The 24,285-nt window shown below is 38.8% G+C and overlaps 1 protein-coding gene and 1 long non-coding RNA gene across 2 annotated transcripts in view; both read right to left on the bottom strand.

Annotated features, from left to right (window-relative positions):
• LOC147845503 (uncharacterized) overlaps positions 1–1,021 on the bottom strand; it is a 61,339-nt gene extending 60,318 nt beyond the window's left edge. Inside the window, exon 1 of the long non-coding RNA XR_015480355.1 lies at positions 1,006–1,021. This is a non-coding gene — a long non-coding RNA (uncharacterized LOC147845503). The remainder of the gene's footprint in view (positions 1–1,005) is intronic.
• Positions 1,022–9,562: 8,541 nt separating this feature from the next.
• On the bottom strand, positions 9,563–23,734 carry cbx2 (chromobox homolog 2 (Drosophila Pc class)). The gene is given in 5 exon segments (NM_194373.2): positions 9,563–11,385; positions 12,447–12,516; positions 17,381–17,446; positions 23,497–23,540; positions 23,617–23,734. Coding segments are annotated over 5 exon segments (1,533 nt in total). The 5' UTR covers positions 23,689–23,734; the 3' UTR covers positions 9,563–10,104.
• Between the last annotated feature and the right edge of the window lie 551 nt (positions 23,735–24,285).

The raw sequence follows: 24,285 nt of genomic DNA, 5'->3' as shown, positions 1-24,285 counted from the left end.
TCAAAGTCCCACTCCTGCACCTCAAAGTGAAATGCAAGTAAAGCCTAGTTCACACTAGATGATTTTAAGCCTGATTTGAGCCCGATTTGGAAGTTAACGAGCTCGCCGACAGATCGGGCTGTGATCGGGAAGAAATCCGTCGGTGCACGGCGCTTGCCGCTCTTTATGTGTGAACTACTGAACAACGCGTCACCGACACCTCGCAGACGGAAATCCAACATTTAGCATGCTAAATATTCCAGAGCAGTCGACCGACTCAACCCCACGTGTGGTCAGATGTAGCGACGAGCTGCAGCCAATGAGAGAGCATATCAGCATGAGCTGAATGCCTGTGTGCTCAGGGGCTCAGCAGAAACATCTGTGATTGGTCAGGATGGGCATCAACGCACTCGCTTCATTCTGTGTTAACACAGACATGAGAGTAGGCTATATTAACAGTGGAGCTATCACTATTAGAATTGCCATACTGCTCATTCTGACCGTTCTCATATAAAACGCCATATTGTCACAACATATTTACATTCAAAGCTATTATTGAGATATTAAAATTAAGCTTTGAATGTCTGGCATCATATTTAATGACACTATTACCCTAAAAATATCATGTTTTTTGGTAATACAGCCTATAAATATGTAGTTAAGATACTAGAACATGCAAAGGACTTGGCTTTCATTTTCACTTTCAAACAGGAGCTATTTCGCGGCACAGAATCTGCTGTTTTGAAAGATATCTGAAGTAAATTGATGTTTTTGCCATCAGAAAGATTTGTTTATGTTAGCAGGAAGTTGCTAGGCAAAAAAATGCACACATATTTAAAGTCACAGCGAAAAGTATCAGACATGCATGCAGTCATTTTGACCAATATGGTAATTTAAGGCAGAAATGCTCAGTTCTTTGCTGTTTTGAAATAAAAAAAAATGACAATGTCAGAAAGACATACACTGATAGTTAGAAAATGGCAGGGTGTTATTTGTTAGTTTTATTTCAAAGAGTTATAAAATTACAAAAATTAAAAACTGTGTATCTATCCACTCAAACCTTGCAGATGAGTGATTAATGCGCTGATAAATCAGCTGATTTGACGATGTTTTTAAATGCTTTCTCCAAAGCTTGAAACGCTGTCAGTGATGTCATCAGCACACAAGCAGCCAATAGTGTTCAGCTTTTTCTGATGACTCCTCCCTCAAAATTTTATTAGCTGTGGTTTGGTAGCTTGAATGAGCTGATGGGGAATGAGTTGTTGTCAGATCATGTAGTGTGTGACCCCCCTCTTGTGGATCATTCACAGAGTGTTGCATAGTGTGAACACCACAGAGATTAAAAGACACAAAGTCAAGTCATGTAGTGTGAACAGCACAGCGATCTGATAATGGTTAAAATCCAGTAGTGTGAACTAGGCGTAAGTCAACGAGAATTTGATAAAGCCTGTGAGTTATTTCTAGTAGTGTTGTTTCGAGAAAGTGATGTTGGCACATTTCAGTTTTTGAAAGTAGCTCTGCCATGTAAAATTATCCTCGTACTGTTTGGCCACTGTTGTTACAGTGCAATCAGATTGGAAAAGCCCAAGAAGTTTGTTCAACCCTGAAGCTTGAGCAAATCTTGGAATGGAATGAGCTGAAGAGCTCTGTTTTACATGCTTATGAACTAGTTCCCGAAGCTTACAAAATTCTGCAATTCTGTGAAAAAACCAAGCCAAACTTTTGATGATTTTTGGTGAGACCATGCAAATTTGTCACATAAAGGGTGCACTGCTAATAAAGTCAACTCATTTTAACAGCTTAAAAAGCTAATTCTGTTGTATTAATTTCAAAACTGCATTGCAGGACGTATAGTGATGCTGCAGTTTTCATTAATGAATTTGCGCTAATGCATAAGGTTACACTAGTAAGATCAATTTCTCTGATCACACTCACAGTTCTACTACACCATCCCAAAGAATGTTCCAATTTCAGATGACGCTGAAACTCGTGAATGGTTTTATTGCCATAAGACTGGTCATCTCATTCCTAATTATGCCACTTTGAAATGCAAATCCAGTAAAAAAGCAAACACTCCACAGAGTTAACTGAACATATTGGCATTGATTTTAAACTTTTCATTTGTGCAGGAACTGTTTCTTTACTTTATGATGAATCTGTTATGAAACTTGTGCATTTCCTCTGTGATACCAGAACAAATCAGCCCTTCATACTTAAAAGTGTGTTATCTTTTTATGAATAATCAAGGTATAATTCCCGCGCAATTGTTCAAGGAATTGATTTATCTTTTATGCAAGTATTCTTAAACATTTCCGAATGCAGAATTTTAAAATTGGCAGTGTGAGATGAAGCACCTGTCAAAGGTGTGCCACTCATCCTCAGTAATGATCTGGCTGGTAGTAAAAGCCTATACCAGGGATGCCCAAACTTGGTCCTACGGTGTCCTACTTATTTTAGTTCCAACCCCAATTAACCACACCTGAACCAGCTTATCAAGCTATTTCTAGGTATACTAAAACTTCCAGGCAAGTGTGTTGAAAGTAATTGGAGCTAATCTATGTAGGACATAGGCCCTCCAGGACCGAGTTTGGACACCCCTGGCCAATACCAATCCATATGAAACAATTCCGTAAAAGTCAAATTTCATCTTCAGTTTTGGGCTCTGGTGCTCTTGCACTCACACTTTAAGCGTTACGCGCCAAAGCCCGACTGAACCGTGCTCTGGCACACCTCTTTCAACCGGGCCAGGGCTGGCCAAGTGAATTCAGAACACTCACGATTTAGAGCACTCACTCTTCTCAAACGATCCGGGAAACGGGCCTGGGCACGGTTCAGATAGCATATTGTGAGTAGGCCCTTAGAGAGTATTTCCATCATTCTGAGCATATATTAGTCCTAAAGGTGAAGATAATAGTTAAACATAGCAGTTTGTTCATGTTTTATGTTGCTGAAAGAATAATTTGCTCCCTTGTTTTTTTACGGCTTCTCCTTTGTTTTTCACACGTCAGTCTCGCGTTTGTCTGTTTCTGAAAAAAATCAGATATCAGAAGCACCAATAATTACGTGCATGTTATTATCATCAGCTTAAGAAGTTATTATTTCAAATATAGACTCGCATGCAAGCGAGAAAGTGAAACTGCTCGCCCTTTAGAAGGCCTTGTAAACAACTATGGGGCACAGGGTAGATTCTGCTCTTCTTGGCTTTGTGGCTGTACATCAAGATGACGACAATGTCTGTTTAAGTTCGAGTCGACCATGGCTTGTTATTATATGTATATATTATTACAGTGTAATGTCTCAGCTGTGTATTTAAAATTGGTGCTTCCTTTGTTTTCTTTCTCCTGTCTTGTGCACGAGCGAGTGGCGTATCTCTGTAAACCAATAGCGTTCAGTTGCGCGCCTTTCTACACCTTTTGGTACTCTTTTGTGTGCTAGGTACCCTTTGCAAAGGGTACCTGTTATGTATTTGTGTTATTTGTGCTCTGTTGCTGTGATTTTTTCCTCTCTCTTTCTCTCTCTTGCTCTGTTCTCCCATATCTGCTTTAATGTATTCTCAGGTTCCGTTCATTGGTCCATTCAGCTGTCAGTCATTCCTTTCCGGTTACTTCACTCTTACGTCACATCCAATAAGCCAAGACCACCCGTCATAAAAGCGCACGCCAGACCACTCGCTAGTCCCTTGATTTCTCGCTCTCTTGACTTCTGTCTCTGCTTTTTCCACTTGTCTGTGTTATTGCGTGCGTTTAGAAAACCCCGTCTAACTGTGTATTTTGTTGTTGCTCGTTTCTGTGTGCACACTATCCGTCCGTTATTCGTATATCCTAATCCGTTTAAGTTGTTTACGAGGCTTGGACGAAGCGGACAGGTAAGAAGGTCACGTGACATGCATTGCAACACAGGACTACTCTGCTGTTTAGTACATTAGGTTAGGGGTGAGCGCCACCCCTTGTACTTTTTGGATAGATAGATAGAGTAGACAGTCAGGACTCGGAAGAACTTTGCGTTTTAATTATACTATTTTCACATACTTAGTTAGCTAGATGCTTCTGGGGAGTTAATTTTAGTTTGGGTTTTGTTCTTGTCATTTCTTTAGCGCCGCCCGCATCCCTTCTGCCAGCTCTCTTGTTTTTTCCCGTCTTTATTTGCCTCAGTGTTGTATATATTGTAAATAGTATATTTTTGCCTTACCTACTTTTTCTTTATTTTTGATTAATTCGTTGTTGTTGTTCACTTTTGGGAAGTATAAATAAAAGCACATATTTTTGGCATTACTTTGGTTGTCTTTTGCACTCATTCACTGTTTGTATAAATATATTTTAATTAAATCAATGTCAAACCCCACCATCCCCCAGACTAACATCAGGGGTTTGTAACAGTACCCAAAATGTGGTACGATACAGTTTGCTTTTAGGCACCTTTTGAAAGTAAAAATTGCTATAAAAGCATACTGAACCGAGTTGTACCATAGCACAAAGTGGAAACGGGCCATAAGATGGTCTAGACAAGGTGTCAAACTCAATTCCAGGAGGGCCGCAGCCCTGAACAATTAAGTTCCAGCCCTGCTTCAACACACCAATCTGTAGCTATCAAACAAGCCTAAAGCACTCAATTAGTTTGATCAGGTGTGTTTACTTAGGGTTGAAACTAAACTGTGCAGAGCTGTGGTCCTCCAGGAACTGAGTTTGACACCTGTGGTTTACACCATCGCTCAATATTTATTTATTGTTTGCTGTTTTCATCTAAATTAGAGTTAGTGTAAATTAGGATTTTAGTGGAAGAGAAAGTAAATTGATTAGATCTCTGATTAGTAATACTGTAATTCAATTGTTGTCAATTTGTTGCCCTGTCCTTGGTGTTTAATTGTGATTGCCTGCTTTAACCGGTATTCAGTTTCTTATTTCAAAGTGTTCATATTGCCTATTATATGTACAGGGCTTGGAGAATGAAACTTGTTTACTCATTTTAGGAGAAATTTCAGAGAAAAAGTTAACTTTACTGAACAGGCTGAGTTTTTCCCCCCCAAGCAGTGAAAATTACATTTCAGTTAAACTTAAAACAGTTAAGTTTTTATTATTTTATTTCTATTTTAGTTAATTATTTTAATGCTTAAACTGAAAAACTAATTAAAAGTAAGTTTGAGGTATTCTTATAACACTATAGATAATTTTATATGTATAAAAAAACATAAAATATGTCTGGAATCTATATTAAAAGTAAACATGATTATGAAAAATCATATAAGATTCATTTATGTAGGAGTTTTTCTATTAGTATGATATCTCTCCTGCATTGTCGGTGTTATTTGTCAGTAGAGTTTTGTAATCAGAGCTGCTACATTTAGAGCCAACAAGATAATGACAACCGCCACTTTTTTTCCTGAGGAATTTTAAAAAAAAACCTTCTGAGATAAAGTTAACTTTAGTTGTTCTAGCCACTGAGTGATGATTAGAGTAAAGATGAAGTATGTGTGAGCTTCAGAAAGGCCGTGAGCCAGACAGACCACAGTAGAGTCTGCTTCTGCTTCAGGAAAACGCCTCTTGATGTTCTGAGAAAATTAAAGGCTTCTTAAAATGCCCAAACCTGTGTAATTAGATGTCCTGTCAGAGGTGCAGGACTGCAGAGGAGATCAGACAAAAGGCAGACAGCAAACAATACCAGAGCTGCAATTCACTTTGTTCATTTGTTTAGCAACTGTTGCTAAAAGATCCAATGAAAATTTTACTGAAACAGGATTTATGCCAGAGATATTGAGACTTGTTTTTATATGGGAATGCAGTTTATATTGTTGGATTGACAGGTTAGGTTAAATTTAAGTGGTGTGTTAAAGACAATCTTAAATGAGTCTTAATATCTTAAGCAGAGTTGGTTCAAAGCACATATTAAACCGTTTTAAGGAAATTTCGATATTTAACAGGTAAATGTCTAGAAATTATTTATGAGAAGCATCTGAAAGTTGTTTTGTATTGGATTAATTGCATCAATTTACTCATACTGTACTTGTTTGAGGGTCTTCTGTTAAACTCAAATCTATACTTCAAGAGTTCCCACTTAGATATGTTTGGCATTTAAAGCAGGTTTGGCATGCTGTCCCGGGAGAGAACCCTGAGCTCAGAGGTATTTGAGCCCAGGGCTCCCGCCTGGTCAATAAGCATATCAGGGGATCCGAGATCAGGTAGGTCTCGAGAGCTCCCCCTTTAGAAAAGGGAGGAAAATGAGGAGATGGGGTGGAAGAGGGGATTCCTCCAAAACAAAGATAGGGCTGTAGGAAAAAAAGGATCCATTTATAGTAAACTAGGATCACTCTGATTGGATTATTACCGATTACGGATGAGCTGCCAGTCATGCTCAATCACATCATGTGCTCCTCTAGAAATTAGTTTATGAAACTTTACTTTGTAGAATGCCTGAAACTGGAACCACTGACTTACATAGTATATTTTAAATTTTTTCCTCTTACTACAGATGTCAATGGCTACTGGTTTCCAACATTCTTTAAAGAATTCTTCAACACTCTTCAAGAAACTCAAAGTGCTGAAGCGACATGTGGGTGAGTAAATATTTGCTTTTGAGTAAACAATCTCTTTAACACTTCGAGATTATAATTTGTTTTTATTTCTCTTTGAATACAAATCAAAGAAGTAAAAACTATACCTAATCATGATCAATAACTAAACCCAACTACTAAGCAGCAAATAATTGTTTATTGAGCTAAAAGTCATAGTTCATAATTTAAGAGTAATAATTGCACCTTAAAATTTTAAGAGTTCACCCTTAGCTGATAATTGATATTTCAAGAGTTCACATTTAGATATTGCTTGACAGCTGTAAGCAGGTTTGGCATGCTGTCCCGGGAGAGAACCCTGAGCTCGGAGATAGTTGAGCCCAGGGCTCCCGCCAGGTCCATAGAGCATGTGAGGGGAGTACGAGATCAGGTGGTTCTCGAGAGCTCCCCTTTTTGTAAAGGAGAAAAGGAGGAGAAAGGGGTGGATGGGGGGTTTCTTCGGAAAACGAAGATAAGGGAGTAATTACTAGCTAGGCTACTTATAGTGGGTTAGGATAGATCTGATTGGCTAACTAATGAGTGTAGATAGGTGGCCAGCTGCAGTCAATTATATCACGTGCTCCTCTCGAAATTAGTTTAAAAACTTCACAAAACGTGTTTGGCATGCTGTCCTGGAGAAAACCCTGAGCTCAGAAGATTCTCGAGCCCAAGGCCTCCCTTCCATTTAAATGGCGAGAGGGGAGTTAGAAGTAGGTCTTGAGAACTCTCCTAGGGCGTACTTAGACTATGTACAGTTGCCTTAAACCGGGCTGGAGTACGCATGCCCCCCTCCCATCTCCCCCGACGGCCCGCACTCACATTGCATTTGAGCCTTTGCATGCTTATGTCATCGATGATGCACTGTTCGATAAGAAGCGCTCTCGCTCAGCACAGTGGACATTTCTTTAGTTATACCGTTTGAGTTGTTTGGATGCAGCGATATTTGGCTAAACAGATCAGCCACTTTTGACGCTCATAGACTATCAAAGTCCTCGTGCAGCAGGAGTTAGGAGGCTTGCTGAAGGTACAGCTGTCATGTAGTGAGGGGTTTGCGTCTTTAATAATCTACGACAGTTTGATTACAATGAACGCAAGAATGATGAATAAATACAAATGAAACAGTCCCTAAAAAGTCACATCTCGTCTTCAGTTTCAGGCTCAAGTGAACCGCACACCTCTTCCAACCGGGCCTGGGCCGGCCAACTGAACTGTGCTTGAGCCCGATTCAGAGGACTCACACTTCACAAACGATCCGGGAAATGGGCCTGGGCACAGTTCCAAAACATAGAGTGAGTGAGCCTCTTATTTGTGACAGACAGGGTTGCTTATGGAGACAAAAAAAATACTATGTGCAAATCTATAGTGCAAATTTGATGTAATCATTTTACTTTTGTCACATTTCTTTGGACAGTGGGAGGAAACCTGCATGGGTAGAACATGTAAACTTCGCACAGAAATGTCAGCTGGCCTACAAAAGACTTTGTCCGGTGACATTCTTGCTGTGAGACAACAATGCCAACCACTGGGTCACCATGCCACCCTATATAGGAAAGGGAGGAGTAGGGGTGATTCTTCAAACTTAAAGGGCCATGAAACCCCCTCGTTTCAGCAGGGTGTTTTCACACCTCTACTTTGGAAAAAGTCAGAAAAGTGGGCGTGTCCAGCTCTGTTTAGGGGGGAGTGTCGGAGGAAGAAAAGAGGCTTGGTGAGGGAGTGTCTATTTGGGCGCGCTGATTTTCAGAGTCAAAACACACAACCTCAGCGGACAATGTGACTGTGTTTACATGGACATCTGTAGTCGAATTATTTGCCAAATTATTAAATGGTGGACTTTAACTGCAGTTTGGCTCTTTCATCCATGTCCCTCCCGACAAACGTGATATTTGATTCGAGGAACTGCTCTAAGCGTGTATTTTTCATGCAATGTTTGATACCGCACGGCGAATGAGAGAAAAAAAAAAATTGCATTTCCCGGAAACTTAGATGCACTCTAAGGTGCAGGTAGCGTCAGAAAGCCGCGTGTGTTATTCCGGTCACAAAATCCAACACGAGGTTATAGGTTGGTTGTAACTGTTAGTGCTAACTTGTTTACACTCGGTGCAATAGTTTGTTTGATACGAATAAAATACAACTGAATAAACAAAGAGAACTGGTCGCTCACTTACCAAATCTGTAGAGACAGGAAAATCACCAGCAACTAGAGCCGGGTCTTTATTTAGAGGAGACTACAAGCGAATCCAGATTTCATTGTTTGCAGATGAGAACAGCTCTCAGGTAAACAATAATCCTCCTTAGACACGTAGGTTATTGTTGTCGCGCGACGCGTACACTGTTAATCCACACGTGACGCCAGCTGCGCTCTCACAGAGACAAAATGAAAACGAAACTTAACTGCAGCAAACTATAAAAGCAACACTTCACGCTTGTTTTGCCAATACAACGTGGCGTCTCTGTCGTCTAAACACTCTGACAGTAATGAATATTAATGAAGTTGCACAATAGAGCGCGCTGATTGGTTTGAACCAAGCCTTACTCATGCATTAATGCATCACACTGTAAGACGTAATAAGACTCACTCTGGCACAGACGTCCAGTCTGCACGCTGGAATACAACGCTATTATGTCATGGCCGTGACGCAGCTTCAAAAATTTGTTTCAAACCGGAAGTACGAATTTGCTTGAAATAACGCAAAAACAACCAATTTACACTTTTTAGTGAAATATAGGTGTCTTAATGGTGTTTTTAGCAGTGTGGGACACATATACGACTGTCAACAGCTCAAAACATGTGTTTTGGTGTTTCGTGACCCTTTATAAATAAAAAAACTTTGGTTATTTATAGTGCAATGGAATTTATCTGACTGATGAATCAAGTGTTAGCTAATGCGGGACCAGCTGTGGTCAATTATAAGCACATGATCCTCTCTAAATTAGTTTAATTAACTTAAAGTGAGTAAGATTTGACCCAAAAAATTATATTGCAGTATACTTCTAGATAATCTGAAGTGTAGGTTTGACTCAGAACAGACAATAATGAATTTTGTACAAAAAGAATCTTTACTGTGTGTTTCAGCATGTCACCTACCAACAAAAATAACTGTAAGAAATAATAAATAAACAGTGAACTGTTGTGTAGTACAAAATATACCCACATCATAGTAAAACAAAAAGAAAAAACCCTCATTATAATGGTTATCAAGCAGAAAAACGATAGCTTAAAAATAGGCACCTTTTTAAAAGACACAATCTGAGATTCAGCTAAAAACACTTTGGATATATTTGTTTTGATCTTGTGAATTTTGTCTTTACTAGTACTGTACTCAGAATCAACTTCAACAAGAAAACCATCCCTGCATTTGAAACCAAGGCGAACGCTTCAGAAATACACTTTAGACTTCAAGTTAGGCGAGATTGTACATGTCTGATTAAAAACGTGTCAAGGAACTGCAAATCTGACCAGCTAAAACAGTCCCAACTTTGAGTAAAAACAAGTAAAATCCATTAAAAAATGGAGACCCATCAAACAGCTTGCTTGAAACTTGTCCCGATTATCCAAATGTAGCTGCACTTCCAGTTGAAGACATTCAATAATTCCGAATGCTAAAAAACCCAACGCTGGTTGGAGATTCCTTCACTGTTACTGTGACCAGGTTTGCAGTGACGTCAGTGACAAACACATGCTCAATCAGGCTCCGTGTCGGCCTCCAATCCTGACCTGCTTGCACAGAGATGGACAAGTCATGGCTGTCCCTGGGAAATGAGGAATCATGGTCGGTATCGGAGCTGCTTCCCTCCTCTCCGGTGCTCAATTCGCTCAAGGTCTTGCTTTGTTTGCTGGGATCTTTAGACGAGGGTCTGTCTTGCGCCGGTTGAGAATCTCGACCCTCTGTTGGCAGAATCTTTTCTGTTCTAGCTTGGCTTTTCTTCCCAAGTCTTTCAGCCAAATCATCCGCTTTCAATTTCTGTGGACTCTTTAAGGCTTGTTGTGAGGTCTGGAACTTGCTAGGAGTGTTCGGTGCAGAACTTGTGTTAAATCCAGAACTTTTCCTTCCCGAATGGGGGGAAGTCTTCAAATCAGTCCCATTTCCCTGCACTGTTTTGTTGACGCTCTGCAGATTGAGAGCTTGAAGGCTGGAAGGAGTTTTGAGAGATGAAAATGAGCTTGATGGGGATTTCGGGAGAGATGCTGACCTTTGAAGCAGGGTCTGATCTTTCGGCACAGTGGGAGAGAGTTGTGGACACGTCTGTCCATTGCTGCTGTGCAGATTCAGTGCGGCTACACCTGGAGATTTGCACGTGGGAGTCTTGGGATCAAGTCCGCTGTTCATATCTGAGACGGAGAGCTTGAAATCTGAAGCAGATTTAGTTTGCGGCGACCGATTTAGTGTTGGAGGAGATGAAACGGATCCGATGGAGCGTCCAAGGGAGCTTAAGGAACTCTTGTGTGTAAAAGACCCTCGGTTATGCATTGCCATCGGCTCCCTTCCTGAGGTGCGATTCAAGCCGGTGTAGGTGAAGCTTGCAGGCATGAGAGGTTTCTTTATGCCTCGGAGATCCGAGTCTCTGGAAATGGGTTTGAGGATCTTCCGAGTACCTTTAACTTGACGTATGGCCTTCAGCTCCGGAGGCAGCGCTTTCCTCCCTCGCTTCTTTGGCGGCCCTGGCTTGGCCACGACGATCTGCGCTTTCTTCTGCGGGACCGGGAGATGCTCTCGAGGACGAGGAATCGGCTTTGGAGTCATGTTGTGGTCGTCTTCATCGTCGTCATCTGTAGAAGAGGATGATGATGAGGAAGATGACGAAGAACCAGAAGAGGATGAAGACGAGGATGAGCTGCTTGACTTTGACACCACTGGAATAGTTTCCTGAGAGAGGAACACAAAAAAGAGGTAAGAACAAAAACAAAATCACAATCTTTTCATCTTGCTAGATCTGGTTAGAGCTGGCTGATTAATCAAACCGAATTTTAATGAGCATATTGTCAGTAAAATGGATTCTAAACCTCCAACATGTGCTTTCAGATGAAGCAGCAGCCTTTTGACAGTCACAGTATTAAAATCAAAGTTGATTTGAGCAGTTGATAATGATATTGAAGTAATATTTCTGCATAATAACAACTATTAAGCCTGGTTTATACTTCTGCGTCAAGTGACCGGCGCAATTCACGGCGTAGGCAACGCGCGCAGCTGTGCATTTATACTTTTGCGCACTGTCTCTGTTGGTCTGCATTAACACTTCCGAAACGCTAGTGGGCAGTGAGGTGTAAATGTTCCTCTGTGTCGAGTTTCTTCGCTTCTGTTTTGCTATTCTGAACACTTCCTGGATGTACAAGTGACTCAAACTCGCTCATTTTGAGGCAGGAACCTGGCGGACGTGCAACAACTTTAACCATGAGGTAAACACAAAACAAAACTTTCCATCCGGAGCTCCTTCACGGGACTCCACACTTGTAAACAATCGCTCGCGCCATTCGCGCGGCTATCGGTCCCGCCCAGACTCGTCGGCGCTAGCAAGCCGACCAATCACAGAGCTTGCGCTATGCGTTGTTGCGACGTGTAGTTACAATTTTTGAGAGGTGCACGTCAGCGACGGCCACGGCGAAGGGCTATGCGTCAGCGCCGTAGCCTACGCCGGTGTTTGACGCAGAAGTATAAATCAGCCTTTAGTGTCTCAAACACACTTAATAACTTTACTCGAGTGTTCAGAACGATTAAGTAGTTGTGTTAATTATGCAAGCTAAATCAATGAAAGCAGTCAAATTTAACACTATAGGGATTTCCTGGGTTTCTTTGAGGGTATTTGGAGTTTTAACGTATTTCCCTGATAAGAAGTGCATGACAATAGTGTCTTTGCTCAATCTTGTTTGTGCTTTTGTTTCGATACATTGTCCAGCCATAAACTGAGGCATATTTTATAACATACTCACCATTATTTTTCTGGGTCGTCCACGAGGCCGTTTCCCCTTTTTGCTTATCAAGAGTTCCTTCTCCTGCTCCCTATGAATGCATAAACATTTATTAATTTGTGTACAACTGTTAAGTCAGTTATTTCTAGAGTGCTTCATACAGTGCAAATTGAGTAGAGGCAACTTTTTAAAGAGAAAAAAAACAACAACAACACCCATTTCACAAGCTAAGTCACTCACTATTAGTGGTGGGCAAAGCAAGGCTTCATAAAACACTAAAACGACTTTGAAACCCATCTATACAGTGACACCTAGTGGCCATTTTTTCCAAGGATTTATTTTTGGCCTTTTTTCCTTTATTAGATAGGACAGTATTGAGACAGGAAGCGGAGTTGGAGAGAGAGGGGGTAGGGTATGGAAATGTCCTTAAGCCGGGATTCGAACTCTACACGCCCTGACATGCTACTGCACCATATGTCTGCATGCTAACCACTAGGCTATTGCGCCGACATAGTGGCCATTTCTTATGTATTGCTCTGGAACAGCTTCAGCAATATGAGGTATTAAACCCCATGTTGTAGAGTTAAGGCTTCCAGTGATGTTAGTTTTTAAATCCTCTGTTCTTGTAATGCATTTTCTCTTAACATTGGTCTGACATCCCAATTAACACTTTGTGAATAAATGTCTTTTGCTCATAAAAAAAATAACATTATTAAAATACATTAAGTCATAATTTCAGAGTATTTTTCAGGATTTGAACTCGGGCCATTTGCAGCACAGTTACTCTGTACACAGGCATAGTCCACTAGGTTACATGAGATAGAGGCTTTTTTACCAACCCTGTCAGTAAAACATGGATTTTCTAGGTCTTGAAAGGCTTCTGAAATGACAGATGCTTTGAATCACTTTATGTACATGACCTGGTGTTTCAAAACACTTTACTCATGTGACCTATTTTTTTATCACCTTGGCTACTGACCTGAGTTTTTCGGATCATGCTTCAGTAGTGTTTCATGTGCTTCAGGATCTTGACACTTTGTCGAAACGTCAGGTTCACATGGGCCATCCCTACTCACTTTACTACAGCTAAGTCCCTGATTCATCACAGGTCGCCACAGCAGCATGAACCTCTAATTACTCTGGCATATGTTCTACACAATGACAGCTCAACAATAGAAAACAGAAACACCTAGATTGAATTTATTGTAGAGCAGCTCTGCTGACCTCAACTACTGTACATTTAAACTGTATTCTATATGGTCGTTAAGAGATTAAAGCATGTTTTATATTGGCCATTTCATACACAATTATAATTCAAAAATAAGATTTAAAAAAACTGTGAAAGACACGAAAATTATTTCATCTACATAAAACAATACATTAGAAAATATACTCCATTTAAAATGTTATTTTTTTAACAACTTTCATAGTTTTAATAAACAGTTTTGTGTAAAACATCCGGTTTGTCCCAAATCGCACACTTATGCACTATTCTTCTCCATTTTGTAGTACCAATAGTGTATGTAGTGCATTTACACTAAAACATTCTTTTATTCTAAAAATAATAAGTGCACTTTAAATACCCAGAAGATGCACTTATTCAACCATTAAAATTAAGTGTGAAATGTGAAACTTCATGGACTCAACGGTCGTAGTTTTCTTCATATAGCAGAAGGGGCGGAGCTTTTGGGTACTGATGATGGATAACTTTATTTATTTTGGATTGTGAAAGCAAAATTCCCCTACGAGCGTGATTACAGCGCCTCCCGATGGTGAATGCAGTTGTACTCATGGCAGGTATTATTTGATAGTTTGGTCATTTATTTCACTAATTTGGCAACAGTCAAACGTCATCTGGAAAACACATTAAATTTCTGCTTAGTAAAAAAACATTATTGTTTAATTTGGGATGTAACTACATACACATACTATGTTGTTGAGTATGTAAGTGCATAAGTACATAGTGCATAGTGTGCCATTTGGGACGCAGCTATCAAGTATATTGTGAAATTCAGTTGTGCTTCGTCCCAATTCGCATACTATTCGTATTAAATAGTATTTGAAATTAGAATTAGTATGTTCCAATTCGTAGTATGTTGAAAAGAGTATGCCAAAGGTTCCTGGATTATTTACCATTTCCAGTCAAAATTTTAAGTGTAGAACCGTCCATACTCTAAGCGCTGATTCAATTAGAATTACAGACACAGGTGAAAAGTGTAAATAAACTACAAACATGATAGATGCGCAAGACCAGCCGTCAAGTAGAGAGGCTTCGGAAAAGATGTTTCAATGACTGTTCATTAATATCTAGCCCACTGGAAAATATTTAAATACTAAACTTATATAAAGACGTGTTCGGACATTAACCAGTTAATCTCTGCTGTTATTTTGGGATTTCCGCCTGGATTTTGTCTACTTAAATTTAAAAGCTTCCCAAATCCACATGCAAAGGTGTAAATGCAAAAATTTGGTCTTGTTTTAAAGAAAACCATTTGAATTTTTTAAAAAACATTATTGAAAGTGTTTAAAATAACTTTATATGTTGTCTGTGTTAAAATAAACACTTTAAAAAAAGAGGCGATTTTTGTATTTTTATAAACTCGAATTTGAAAGTGTACCTTTAGGTTGTGTGGTCTAGCGTGCTGTAATTAATTTTGGTGGTTCCTGCACATGTCTGTAATCATAGGGAATATCTCTACTATAATCTATGCAAAAGTTATTTTATTACAACTGATGAGAGGTGCTGTACAAGCCACAGGGACCGATCCTTGTTGTCATATTTCACTATTCTTTTGTTTGATGAAACATAATTCACTGTGTTTGGACCACGTAAGGGCATAGTACAAATATGCGAATTGGGACGCAGCAAATTTACTTCCTGTTTACAATTGTCTTCCTGTCTCAACCCTCTTTTGTTCTAATTTGTATTAAAGAGCCCATATTATGGGTTTTTGAAAATTCCCCTCCATGTAGTGTGTAACACAGCTCTAAGTGAAGTGAAGTATCCAGCTAAGGCTTAAATCTGTAAGAATACAGTGTTTAAAACTGTTGATTCATCTATAAAAGAGTCGACTCATAGTGCTTCAAACGAGTCGCCTTGATCACGATTCATTAGGTGTTTCGCCATGACGTACGAACGAAACCAAGTTATTCACGTGCACGCGCAAACCCGGGAGATTTCAAACCTGAGGCCCCGCCCTCTGACGCAGAAACCCAGACACACACACACCCACAAACACACACACACACACACACAAACATGCCGGTTGATTGAAGTCACACTGCAGATGGATATATTGAGTCTCTACCCAAAGATGAAACCTCAGCATTATAACCAAGCAGTTGGAAACTTCTGGAAGCTACATGCTACAAAGAATACTTCATCTGCGTTTGTTAAAGGAAGGATCAGTAAAGAGTAACTGATGGACGTCAGGATGGGTTTCTTCCATTTCTCAAGTGTAAGTACGTGCGGTTAAAGTTGTTGCCTCGTTTACTCTAGCTTGCAAATGTATTTAGTTGTGATTTGTTACTTGTAACCGCGTGTACTGTATCAGGTTAACTGGATATATTATCTTATCGCGTGCAAAGCCACGTTAAAAACGCGACGCGTGCTGTTTGTTTATGGAGCTCCGTGCTAGAGTTCTGCTCCCGCGATTTATTCGGAAGTTTATTCCCGCGCCGCAGAAATCTGGCGCGGGGACAGCCGCGGGAATAAATTTCGGAAAAATCGCGGGAGCGGTCGGTAACGGGTTTAATTTGGGACGGGAGCGGGCTGTCTAGCAATATCACGGATATTGCTATGTGAATTAGAAAGAGAGAGTCTGCTTGGTATGAGAGAGCGTATGGGAGAGAGCGAGAGAGAGAGAGAGAGCGAACGAACGAACGAGCTTTGTGCTGTGTGTATGTGTTTATACAGATGGACTGTATACTGGGTGATTTTTGGTTGTGTTCTCCGCTCTAGCGGGACCGGGCGCGGCGGGCAGAAAACGGAGCGGGTTCTCAGGCTAAAACCTGGCGGGTGCGGGAGCGTTGTCATCCGGAGGTGTGTGTGTGTTTTTGTGTGTGTGTGGTATGGCGAGTACACGACTGTCTCCTTCGTTCGGTTATCCGTGGCACTATCCACTCGCCATAGTGTGGCAGCTAAACTCCACGCCTACACTATCGAGCGTGTATGAACTGTGATTACTTTTTAAATTGCTGATTAGCTATTGGCCATTTCCCTCTCTGACTGAAGGCAGTCGACCAATCGCGACAGACTGTCATCGGTCCAATCAGCGCAGATTAGCTCCGCGCTAAGGAGGGGTTTGGGAACAAATAAATCACTGGACGATTCATACAGGAGTCGCTGGGATAATTAGGTAAAAATAAATGCAGATTATAAGACCATGAAAGTGTTTTTTGACCTTGCATGCATATTAGACTGTTGTTGGAGACTCTTACAACCAAGATATGACCCTATTTCATGTATAATATGGGCTCTTTAAAAACACAATAGTTTTTAATAGATGTATGTGTTTTTTTAAACCATAATACCTTCAATGATATTTTAATGTACATTTTTTATTCCCAGATAAAACAGGAAAATTAATAAGAAAAACTTACACTGAAAGAACTTTTTCAAAATCTGTTAACCAACAAAAACAGTTTTAACATAACAGAAACCAACAAGTGGTGTCATTTCCCATGTCTAACTTTCACACCTATATTTCCTCCAGTGAAATGCTGATAAAGCAAACTAAAAGTAGTTCCTGTCAAAAGCATTAACCCTTGTTTGATTTTTCCATCAGGCTGCAGAGGAACTCGTGAGCTGAGACACGTCTGCAGCCCCTGAATGGCCCGTGAATGGAGCCCCATTTACGCCCTCCCAAGCGTTGCAGCCCATATTGTTTGCACATGGAGAAGGGGGCGTCGCTCTGGCACACAGACCTGCTCGTCCAATAGGAGAAACCTCTTACCTCTTGTTAAATGCAACCAATAGTCTCGGGTCAAGAAGGTTTTCCTGAGGTTCCCAACTGTTATGCCTGAAACACAGACACTGGCTTATTTAGCATGTGAGTAGACCACATAAACACACTCATTAAGTTACATTCATTAGTGTTGAAACATGAGAGAAATAACATTAGACTGGACATTTAAAGTTAAACAAAATGCAGACTCTGACCTGTTCTCACTAAAACATAGTAAATTGATCATACTACATTTTAATATATGTTACACAATTAAAAATGTTGTGGTTTGAAGGATGGTGGCAAACTATAAAGGTTTAAAGATGACAAATGATTTGTATTGTTAGAGCCAAACTCTGATCCTTAAAGGGATAGTTCACCTAAAAATGAAAATTGTGGTCAAAAATAGGTTAAACTGTTCTCAGTGAATGTAGTCCGATAATAGTCCAGTCACTTTTGATGACAAAACCATGACAGCATGTAATTAGACGAGAGGTCAAGTGATGAGGTTTGTTGATTGCATCATTAGTCCTCATGATTTTGTCATCAAAAGCGACCGGACTACATTCGTAAATTCATTTTCCTTCGGCTTATTCTCTTTATTCATCAGAGGTCACCACAGCGGAATGAACCACCAACTTATCCAGCATGTTTTACACAGCGGATGCCCTTTCAGCCACAACCCAGTTCTAGGAAGCATTCATTGACACACATACACTACGGACAATTTAGTTTATTCAATTCACCTAATCTCAGAGCACATCTTTGGACTGTGAGGGAAACCGGAGCACCAAGAGGAAACCCACACCAACACAGGGAGAACATGCAAACCCCACACAGAAATGCCAACTGGCACACCAAGGACTCAAACCAGTGACCTTGCTGTGAGGTGACAGTATTAACCACTGAGCCTCCTTGTCGTCCACATTCGTACAAGCACTGATATCTATTTGACTAAGCAGTAGATTAAAGCTACTAATTTTGTAAATAATGTAAGTTTCTTAGTTTAAAATGGCACAGTCAAACAGACCAAACACTTTGATATAATGCTGTCATAAATGTGTGCACCATTTTTTATTTTACTTGCTAAAGCTAAATCTGTTCACCGGAAAAAAAAAAAAACTTAAGTTCATCACCATCTATCTAGTGGACTATAAAAGAGATCCACACTAGTCAACATTTAAAGTGGATCAAAACCTTCCCAGAAAGCATTTATTTGTTTTTAAAAGATGTCTAATCGATGTTTAATAGACATCTAAACATTGGCTGAAACAAGGGTAAATTTGGGCTGTCAGTGAAAACCTAATGGACATCTAAGAATAGGCCAAAATTAGACCAGTCATCAAATAAACAGAAATGAGTGACTACAAATGTAAAGTCTGTCTAATCTGTCTATTTGATGACTAGTCTAGTTTTGGGCTGTTTTTTGATGTCTATTAGATTTTCACTAACAGCCCAAATTTAGTTTTGTTTTAGCCAAGACGACCATGTTCCCATGTCTATCAGACATCTAACAACCGTGAAAATCTAATAGATGTCTAAGAATAGGCCAAAACTAGACTGTTAGATTTTCACTGATAGCCCAAGTTTAGCCTTGTTTAGCCAAGCTGTCCACATTTAGATGTCTATTAAACACTAAATTATTAGCTGGGTTTCATCAGTCTCTTTTCGTTCACCTCTTTATTTCTTAGAACTTGTTTTTGATCCACTTCAAATGTTCATTACTGAATTTTAATATTAAATAAAAAAATATACAAAAATATTAGTTATATTAAATATAAGGGAATCTGTGTAATGATATATTGCTGCCACAGAAAATAGTGTGATACTACGCTAGGGCAGCGCAATATATAGTTTTAGCATCGATATTACAATGTGCGCATCCACAATAGTCTCATCGCAAGATCTGCAATGTCGAGTCTGAATTAGAGTTGACCAGGAGCTACACAATTGAATTTAATTACTATATTTATACAGGATTTATGCAAAAAGGTTTCTTGCTTCTAGTTCAAATATCTACATTTTAAAGCAAAAACTGGATTTCTTTGCTTACCCCACTGGCAGATAGTTTAGCTTAATTTAAGGAAAAACTCCTTATTTTGGCATATTTCTTTTGAAGTTGAAAACATATGAATATTTTTACTTGCTCTAAGATTTTTTTTATATTTTAGCTAGAGATGAGACCAAGCAAACTAAGAGAATAATTTATTGCATTGTTATTAATACATTTCTGTTCCTGAACTCTGTTAGATTCCCCAGAAAACTTGTGAAACTGTATTCATATCCCAATATTTATCACAGAAAAATATATCGCTATATATTTTTTCCAATATCATGCAGCCCTATACTTTGCTGTATCAATATTTTCCCTCAAACCTCTACAAGAATGAAAAGTAGCAGAAATATTACATATGATCATGGAATTATTATGAATCATGTGCAGATGAAAAAAGCCACCTAAAATAATAAGCAGTCAAAACTGTTTATTTTTATATATATTATTTTTATATATGCAAATACAAGCTATTTGTGACCTCTTGAATATCATTTGGATGTCAGTTTTGCATTAATACTGTAAATGTAAACAGAAAAAAATGTGGAGTTAAACCAAACTTTAGACATGTTGTGGTTACATAGCCGAGGCGAGGGTTAAAAAAAAAGTAAGAAAGATAAGATGACAGTTTACTTAAAAGGGCACTTCAAAGAGTCTGGGCCGTCTGGATTTCATTTACCACAAGAAAAGTAGTGATCTACCAAAATAGACACACTGAACTCAGCAGCATTACTGAAAATAAGCATGAAACAGTGTTCATTTTTCTCCCACAACCTCTACTGCAATTTCCAACGAAGAAATAATGATTAATATTATCCATCAGGAACTGACAGAATGCCAAAAAGATCTGTATGATACAGACAGAAAATGAATGTATAAATAAATGAAAACTTGAAGTGTGCACAGAGTTTATAAGTATCGAAACAATTAACATTTAGGGGCAACAAAGTGGCTTAGTGGTTACCACTGTCGCCTAACAGCAAGAAGATCACTGGTTCGAGTCCCAGCTGGGCCAGTTGGCATTTCTGTGTGGAGTTTGCATGTTCTCCTCGTGTTAGTGTGGGTTTCCTCTGGGTGCTCTGGTTTCCCCCACAGTCCAACTACAGGTGCATTGAATAAACTAAATTGACCGTAGTGTATGAGTGTGTATAGGTGTTTCCCAGTACTGGAAGGGCATCTGCTGCGTAAAACATATGCTAGATAAATTGGCGGTTCATTCCGCTGTGGTGAATATTGATGACTAAAGGGACTAAGCCGAAGGAAATTAATGAATGAATGTTTAAGCTTTCTTTTTTTTATCTGTGCATTAGAAAACATCTAATTTTTTCTATCCATAAAAAGTAAACTTGCCCTGATTTTTATTAGACAGAAAATAAATTTGAGCAAAACAATAGATTTTAAGCTCACAAATCTTATTAGACATATTTAGAGCAACCATTTGATGATACATCGAAAGACTTTAATTAGATTTAATGATTTAATACTTTAATGATCAATGTGTCACACCAAAATCTTTCTAGTTTGTCTTTTTTTTCTTTTAACTATTTAGACATTTGTTAACAAATATGTTTCAACTAAATTCAATGCAGGTTTTCTGCAAGTTTCACAAAGTTACATTTCAAACTTTAAGACACTTTTAAGACCACTATGAATGAAATTATTCACTTTTACAGGGCTAAATGCTAAAGATTTTTCTTTTTGGAATACCCCAGTTGGAAATGATTCTCACTTGACCCATCAAAAAAGGATTATAATTTAATACGTTTAATAATAATTAAAAAAAGTCAGGTCAGTTTTGCTCAGCAGTAAATAAATGAAGAACTTTTAATCAAACATTACTGTAGGGAAAGTAATTATATGCTATTTTTAAATAAAAAGTGGATTGTTGGTTATTGTATGGGTGTTAATAGCCAAATTGGGTGGCTATACACAAACAAAGGAAAATTAAGACCTGTTAAAAAGGATTTAAGACCTACAACACAATATTTCAGCAGACTTCAGAATTTTTAAGGCCTTAAATTTAGCTTTTGACATTTAAGACATTTAAAAACCCTGATAATAACACAAATTTAGCTTGAGCACTTAATTGTTTTAGATATTTAAGATAGAGTAAAGGTCAGAATAAGCATCATTTTCATTTTACATTAGTTACATTGAATGACAAAAGAACATATTGAGGTAAAGTTGGTTTAATATTCACACATTCAGACTTTCTCCTTGATAATATAATTTTTTAGAAAAAATATCGAAAGCAAATTCTAAATAGGGGAATTATATGATTAGACGATGACTATCAAAGTACAACATTGTTCACGATCAATTAATAGAGCTAATGCTGTTTTGAAGTCATACTTACATGCAATTTCAGTTCAATTCATCTTTATTTGCATAGCGCTTTTACAATGCAATTCAATTTTAGACTAAATATTCAAATTAGCTTAGTAAACAATATACTGAGCGGTAAAATAGACAAATGTGCGAATATAAAACCAAATTTACCGCAATAAAGAACATTTGTGCACACATATTTTGACATTTGTTAAACATAAGTGACGTGTGAAACATTAAAAATCTGTTTATTATGCATGCAAATGTAATTTGACGTCTTGTCTCTTATTCTTAAAACAATCACAACAGACCAGGGAAGTTGTTAACTCTTTAACTATCCCACCAAGATTTTTTTTTTTTTGGATTGCACTTCTTAACTTCTAATGTCACTAGTAAACACACGTAATGCATATTTTTTATACATCCCATAATTTAAAAAATATCAGCCTCTACCAAATGGTAGACATGTTGGTTTATGGTAAAAGTACCAGACTTAATACATATACTATGAAAAATCAGAAAATATGAAGTGTAAGTCCAATTTATTTAAAAGAAATATTCAAAATATAACATTTTTGAATACTAAATCAATTATATTCATGATTATTATCAATTATTTTTACAATAAAACCAAAATCAAGTGTAGTATGTGCAACAGGATGTTTGTTTGATTTCTTTTTTTGTAAACCAACAATGCTGTGCGTGTACGTCATTATTTAAAAGACTTTTAATGTCATTACTTACAACAGTAATACATGGTCAAACGTTTGACAGAGGGACAGTCAAAGATTTAAGAGCCCCACTGATATTTATTCGCAGCAATATAAACGAATTACAAAATGTTCTACACCAAGAGTTAATTTCTAGTCCATAATATATACAACCTAAAGCATTTTAGACACTCTCAGTGCATTTTAGCCTGGTCAAACCATGACCTTAGTTGAACGTAGGCTACTAATGAAGAATAAAAAATAGATGCAAGACGTAAATAATCAATGAAGCAGATGGAAGCGCGCGCGCGGGAGGTGTGGCTCGTGTGATTGACAGCTCGAGTGCCCGTAGAAGGGGCAAAAAGGGGGCGACGGTGTAACGGAGAGCTAGAGTGGGGGGCATAAAGGGGGGGGGGGGGAGGGGGTTTTGGGGGCAGCTGGAGTTTTTAATGGGAAAAGAGAGAGAGAGAATTCAAAACAAACCACGCGCTGTGTTCTGCAGACGGCGCGAGATCAAACGGTTCTTTTTTCAAAAAAATAACGAATTTTTACAAAGCAACGGAACACGTTCCAAAAATGATACAATGTAACAAACATTCTGCGGCTTACAGAATTCATTACGTGATGTGCAGCATTTAAAACCACAACAAGTACAACACTTAGGTGCTTTATAAGTTTATGGCTGTTTTAGACGGCTCTTTAAATCAACCGTCAAACCAAAACAACTTAATTCAAAAACGAAGCAAAAGAAAACAAGGAGAAACGCGTCAAAATAAGTGTAATTTAATCTAACGAGAGAGAGAGTAGTGCACGAGTTCACGCGTGGACGCGAATCGAAACAGGCGCAACACGCTGTTGTTGTTGTTTTCATTGTTTCTCTTTCTCGAGCTTGACGCTGAAGGATGTTTCACAGGCACAGTAAGTCAAACAGCACTACACTGGAACACTACTACTCCATCTGCTGCATACACGCACTCGCTGACCGTATTACAAACAACACAATAAATGCAGAATGTGCTTCAGTTCACACTTACTTGGACGACCATCCTCTCCACTTGACCAGATACTCCAGTTTGCCCTGTGGAAATCAAACAGGCGTTGAGGATCGCGCACGCATTCGGATCGCGCTGTGTATTGAGTGGATGTTTGGTTACCTTCCTCGTGCGTTTGTTGAGGATACACTCGGCGTCGAAGACCTGCTCTCCTACCGCGCTAAGCTCCTCCATGGCTGTTCTCATCTCATTCTCATCGCCTTCTCAGTCACTGCGAGTGTGTGTGTGAGAGGGAAAGCAGGACAGGATAGGAGGGGGCGGATACGCAAACGCGCGCAATGGCCCTCGGAGGACACCGTCCGCGTACGCCACACAGTGAGTTTTTGATTTAACTATTTACATTTACATTACATATAAGAATGTTATCTTTGGTTTCCATGATTGTGAAAAGGAAAATAATACCTATTTCATGAACCTTGTTTTTTTTGTTGGCCAAATTTCATATTCACAAGAGCAAGTTTTGCAAGTGTAAACCTTTTTTCCCTAAATTTAAAATTGAAATGAAAATGTATTTTGAGTGTATTGAAGGATCAACCAACTTAAAAGCAATACGAAGAGGACTTTGATTAAGGACTTGGCACTTATCTTGGACTAAATGACTAAAAAACCCTGGATTGTTGCTGTTTGATTCATGACATTTGTTGTTATTGTTTTTCAAGCATTCAATAAAAAAAAATAATAATAATGTTCTAAATTTGTTACGTTCCACTTTTTTCAAAAAGTAACATTTCTATTGGTTGTACCATACTTTCGGTTTTGTATCTGTATTTG

Source organism: Danio rerio, chromosome 3 (genome assembly GCF_052040795.2).
Source record: "Danio rerio strain M-AB ecotype USA chromosome 3, GRCz13ab, whole genome shotgun sequence".
Lineage (NCBI taxonomy): Eukaryota > Metazoa > Chordata > Actinopteri > Cypriniformes > Danionidae > Danio > Danio rerio.
The sequence above is the reverse complement of the archived record's forward strand: the minus strand, read 5'-3'. Positions and strand labels throughout refer to the sequence as shown.